Source organism: Salvia splendens, chromosome 11 (genome assembly GCF_004379255.2).
Source record: "Salvia splendens isolate huo1 chromosome 11, SspV2, whole genome shotgun sequence".
Taxonomy (NCBI): domain Eukaryota; kingdom Viridiplantae; phylum Streptophyta; class Magnoliopsida; order Lamiales; family Lamiaceae; genus Salvia; species Salvia splendens.
Window position 1 is genome coordinate 5,152,034 of NC_056042.1, and position 6,000 is coordinate 5,158,033.

Genomic DNA, 6,000 nt, shown 5'->3' on the forward strand with positions numbered 1-6,000 from the left:
GCTTGCACATGGTAGATAGTCTGTATGCACGGGATCTAGCATCCTCGGTCTAATATTTGGGATTCTCTCCCAAGCCCAAAGTTGTAATAGAGTTAAGGCTCCCCCTACATCCGTCCTCTTACCAACGGCCGCTTCACACAAATTGTGGTACAAGCAAGCAAGCGTCGCCCCACCCCAGCTACATGTAGAACACCGTTCTATATCCATGAAAAAGTGTAGGTAGAAGAACGGAATTTTATTTCCGGTGGCGTTGGGGATCATCAGACCACCAAGTAATAGCAGACAATAGATACGAGCCCGCTGAGCATATATGTAGTGTTCGTGGTCATTAGACAGCTCAATCCTCAATTGGCGCGATAAGCTCGTCTGCTTAAAAGCCATTTCCTTCAACTCGGATGCTTCCGGTATGAATCCTAGAAAATCCATACACCTGTCCGTCCAATATCCCGCGTCCGTCGGGGGGATGTAAGTTGTCAGAGCCTCTCCATCAACTTTCAGGCCCCATAAGACCTCCACGTCTTCCAGTGTCACAGTCGCTTCACCGACTGGAAAGTGAAACGTGTGAGTCTCTGGCCTCCAACGTTCAATCAGAGCTGTGATAAGATGGTGGTCAATTTCTTTTGGTTTACCACACCTTAACATACCCCAAACCCCATCTGGTCCACTATTGTCAAGACATGTTGCTGGATGGGAACATCCCAAATTTTTCCTTCAAATCGTCGGCAGCGTACATCTTCGGATGGAACTCCTGCCCATATGTTGTTAGAGACGTGTTGTCTCTGAAAATATAATACAGATGGATCCGCAGGACCACATGCAAGCCGACGACGAGAGGTTGAAGATGATGCCATAATTTACCTACATAATTCAAATTCAACAATAACCAACCATAACATTTAATCCAATTTCATAAACCAAATTCAACAATAACCAACCATAAACCATTTCAATAATTAGATACAATTTAATCCAATATCACAAAATTGAACACCAACATCAAATAAGCAAGTTACACAACATTGCACATTCAAAATCATAAACCAATTCACCTACACAAAATTAACAATTTCAATTAACAATTCGCCCAACCTACCAATTTCAATTTTGCCTAACCTAACATTTTCAATTTGTCCAATTTCAATTTGACAAACCTAACAATATAAACAAATTTAACAATCTAAACTAATCAACCAAAACCCACATAAATCAAAACAATTTGCCCAATTTTTTAGCTATAAAAACCCTAGGGTTTAGGCTTATAATCAAATTTATACACAAATTAACTTAAACCCAACACAATCCAACATAATAATCAACAATAATATCATTCAACCAATCCAAAATGCATAATATTTCTACTCAATTCACAACCCATTACAAACCCTAGCTATCCACCAATTACTATAATTATGTAAAAGGTAAGCATACTAACCGAATAAAATAGATGAATTTGGGGGAGAATAGCACCGATTGATGAATGTAGGCCGAAATCACGGAGAGAAGGCGCGCAGCTGGAGAAATCGCGAAGGCTGTGTGTTGTGAGGTTTTCGCGATTTGGGGGAGGAACGCCTGGTATATCAGTCTGATTAAACACGCCACTCAGAATGGCGTTTTTCATAAGTAAATACGCCACTCCGGTTGGCGTCTTTTACAAAACGTCAATATGTTCGGCGTTTCAACAAAGAAAACACGCCATTTACAAATGCGTTTTTTTATTTATACACGCCAACCAAGTTGGCGTGTTTAATCGTAATTACAATCCGAGAGCATACACCCAAAATACGGCACAAGTATAAAACGCCATCATCGTTGGCGTATTTACCTTAAAACACGCCAATGACGTTGGCGTATTTACTAATAAAAACGCCAATGTGGTTGGCGTTTTTCCCATTTGTGGAATAGATAACAAAATGGGTACATTTACGTAATATTTAGTGTAAACTCCCCATAAACCCGATTTTCCCCATTTCAATTACTCCACAAATTTTTTATATTTTTATTTTGATACAATTTCTTTAGAATTTAAATATATTTTGATTATTTATAGTAATATGTGCCACATTTTATTCTCCTTTTTTTCCCCTCTTATCTATTTTCTATCTATTCGTTTTTAACTAACATATTTCAATTATTTTTAAATTTTTTAGTTTATAAATTTTACATTAAAATTAATACTATATTATTTGCTATCATGCATAAAATATCATGCATTTTAGCGTTGTAGCGAATTCCTCATAAGTTAGATGTTATCCTAAATTGGATTCGACATGGCACACCGTATTATGTAGTTGGGCAAATGGTTAGTACCAGGAATAACGACGTTTTTAATATGTAAACCGAGTCATTTTATGCGTTGCTTGAAATTAAAAATATTTCCTAAATTTTGTGGGAATATCAACTGTGAAAATTCACTACAATACCTAAATAATCCCTCTGTCCCTGAAAGTTTGTCACACTTCTTTTCTACGTTCGTTAAATAATACAAATAAATAGTTAAATTAGAGGGAGTGTAAAGTAAGAGAAAGAATAACATAGATAAAAGTCTTAACTAAATTATTATCCACTAAATTATTCTCTCGCTTACTTTATATTCTCTTCACTCTAACTACTTATTACTATGGAATATTATTTTTACTAAACGAGTCCAGAAAATAATTGTGATAAACTTTTAGGGACGGAAAGTATGATTTATACTATCAAATTTGTCCAATTTAAACTTTTCGGGACTAAGTCAGCCCTATAATTATGTTTGAATAGGTAGTTATAGATAGTAATGCTGAATTCTAAATCTAAAAACTGATAATCATTTTACAAAAGTATACTCCATTATTCTGAAAATGGCTATGTTACATAGTGAATAATTAAATTAAAATTTTAAAGAATTGTTTTTGAGGGAGAAAGTTGTAGTGAACGACTTTCTTTGATAATGTGCATCTAATAATTTCTCATTATATTACTAATTACATTAAATAATAGTAATACTGTAATTCTGAATTGATTTTTTACGTACTCATTAAATTCGGAAAAAGGGTAATAAGGGATTGTGTTCATCAGTTCATGTGTTTTACGAAGTGAGAAAAAAAAAACATCTGTGTAAATATCGTAAGTAACAATACTGGTTCAAAATTGTGTACCCCTGCTAGGCTGCTAAAACACACATAGCAGAGGAGTTTTTTTTTTCTTTTTCTTTTTTTCCCTATTAAAGAATCAAAATCTTAAGCTGAATCTCCAGAAAAGCTCATACTCGACAGAAAAAAAAATCAAATTCTGTGGAAGTATGAGTAAGTAGTTTGCCAACTTTCAACTGTCTACAAACACATTATTATTGGCACTTTCTTGTATGAACAGCTCCAACAGATTGCTCAAGTTGGCCTGCGATGGGCTTGAACAATTCCCCGGAGCATCCCACCGGGGCTGTCGCCACAAGTTCTCTGATCTCCTTAACCACCTGAGCTTTGTCTGCCGCAAACATCTCATCCTCTGCACAACAAATCCTTAGAGCCTCATCACTCTTACAGCATGTTGCATTGTTATGTTAGATCACCGAGTTTACCTTTCTCGGTGTTGAAGCCATCAAAAAACCGCAGGAGTTTGTTTCTGTTGGCGGCGAGTATGTTGACGATATCAGCAGGCTTGTTCTTGTTCGCCACGAACAGCTGCAAACATGGCTGAGTTAGCACTAGTACACCACAACTTATTACACTATATGACTAGCTAGTGTCGAGGCATGAGGTACCTTGAACACATGGAATGCATCGATCTGTATGCACATGTGTGTTTCCTGCAACACAAAAGCACCAACGTTAGATGTTGTGACATCATCAATGGAAGCTTTGTAGCGGTTACAGAGATATATATTACCCTCATGAGATTCATGAGAACTTTCATGTTGTACTTGGAGCTGACATAGCGCACCATGACCCCGGAGTTAGATCTATCAAGCAACATGTCTCCTAGAAGCTGAAAAGCAAAAGATATCATTAGTCTCAGATGTCTTACAGCAAGATCAACATCACTAGTCATTTATCACTTCTAGTCCAACGGAGATAAGGAGCCGGTATAGGGTTGAAAATACACGAATGCAAAAGCTGGTTGTCAGTTGTTTCGAAACAGAAAAAGGTGATTCTTAGGAAACTCCATACCTTGATAGCTTGGCGACGGGTCATGTAGTTTGGAGACTCCAGCAACTTTGAGTTGAAATCAGAAAAGAACTATGAAGAAAACATTAAGATAAATATAAGGTACTTAAGACTTTAGGGAAATTTCACAAACAGAAGCAAGAAGCTCATGTACTATACTTCCTATTAAATTTGCAACAGCTAACTAGGGAAAAGAAAACCATACCCAAGTATAATTTTTTGTAAGAAATTCTGCAACAGTGGACTTATGCCGTGTCATGAGCTCCTGGAAAAATATAGCAGGAATATATATAACTTCAGTCATATGATACTATCAAGAATGCAAAAGAAAGATATATAAATCACATATTACTAAAAGCACATCCAGAAATCAACATGGTCTATCAATCAATCATACATCCATGCACCAAATTATTGCACTAAAGTGTTTACAACATGGAGGAAAAAATTGGCTACTTATTAATATAATAGAGATATAAGACTGCCATAAAGAAAATCCAAAAACAACTACTCCTTAGCTAGGTATCACCAAAATCTTAAGTGATGATAAATTCATAGCATACAGAATTAGCCAGGGAAACAACAACTAAGACACAGAAACTGAAACCATAATGGATAACCTTAAAGGTAGCAGCAGCATCCGAAGCAACATCAAAATTTGGAAGTTGAATGTAGTCGAAAAACTTCTTCATATGGGCTGACTTCAAAACATAACTGCGAGCAAAGAAAGATTAAGAGTTCATGGAGCGAATGAGAGAGTGGCATCTGAATGAACAAAATATGACTTGGAAAGTCTAAATTGTTAAGCTTCTTACCTAGCGACCACCTGATGTCTTAGGCAGTCCCTTAACATTCCTCCGTAATGCAGAGCAACTGAAGGATCTTCGTGCCTGTAAATAATGTAATGTAAAACCAGCATTTTGCATATACTAGAAAGGAGAGATATATTCTAGTAAAAGGAGGGCATTCATCAGCAGAAAAGGTTATGATGTATGATAATTCAGGAAGCAAGTAAACGCAGTAAAATCTCATATACTAGCATTTCACATAAACGCGGTAAGAGGCTAAAAATGTAATGCAAAACCAGCATTTCACATATAATAGAAAAAAAGAGAGATATGCTAGTAAAAGAAGGGACATTTGTCAGTTTCATCTGCGTTATGAAATTATGATAAATTCATGAAGCAAGTAAACGCAGTAAAGTCTCCATACATCGATAACAAAGATGAAAGCTATCGAAAGCTCTAAATATCATCAATCTGAACTATATACTAGAATGCATGTGTATATTACTCACCCAGTGATCATAACGTCCAAAAGATCGATGTTCTTTTCCAAGTAGTCAGAAGCAATCAACCGTGAATGAACCGGTTGCCTTTGCAGATTCGCAACCACTCTCGTTGCATCCTTGCGAGTCTTCACAGAGGAAAAAACATGTCCATGCGATCACAAAAACTCAAACCAAAAACAGAAGCATCGTTCTCGTAAAAAGTGTGTTACCTCGAAGTTCAATTTGGGGAGGCAGCGAATGAGCAGCCGCATTGTGTCACCGGCGAAGAACTCCTGAGTCAATTGCGCACAAGCTTCTGCAACAGGCTCGGATTCCTCAATTCCGTACAGAATCGATTTCATCTCCCTGATATCGGCATCCAATTGCGCCAACTGCAATCAAAAGTGTTCATGGAGTATTAATAAAAGTACACGAAAGCAATGCCGTAGATCTGATGGGTGAATAAATGGAGGTACGGAACCTTGTCATTGCGCCTGGGGCTGGTAGCGGTGTTGGAATCGGAATCGGAATCGACGAAGGAGAGGAGTCTGGTGACATCGCCGGACGATCTCGGGGGAGGGCGGGGTTTTT

The 6,000-nt window shown here is 37.3% G+C and overlaps 1 protein-coding gene across 1 annotated transcript; it reads right to left on the bottom strand.

Moving 5' to 3' along the window:
* Window positions 1–2,984: 2,984 nt before the first annotated feature.
* Window positions 2,985–5,964, bottom strand: LOC121754164 (putative MO25-like protein At5g47540). The gene is made up of 11 exons (XM_042149513.1): window positions 5,891–5,964; window positions 5,640–5,801; window positions 5,437–5,555; window positions 4,955–5,029; window positions 4,760–4,853; window positions 4,345–4,404; window positions 4,143–4,211; window positions 3,862–3,960; window positions 3,737–3,781; window positions 3,554–3,656; window positions 2,985–3,480 (listed from the first exon to the last, which is right to left on the bottom strand). The coding sequence occupies exons 2-11, from the start codon at window positions 5,769–5,771 to the stop codon at window positions 3,323–3,325; spliced, it is 954 nt and encodes a 317-aa protein (XP_042005447.1). The 5' UTR covers window positions 5,772–5,801; window positions 5,891–5,964; the 3' UTR covers window positions 2,985–3,322.
* Between the last annotated feature and the right edge of the window lie 36 nt (window positions 5,965–6,000).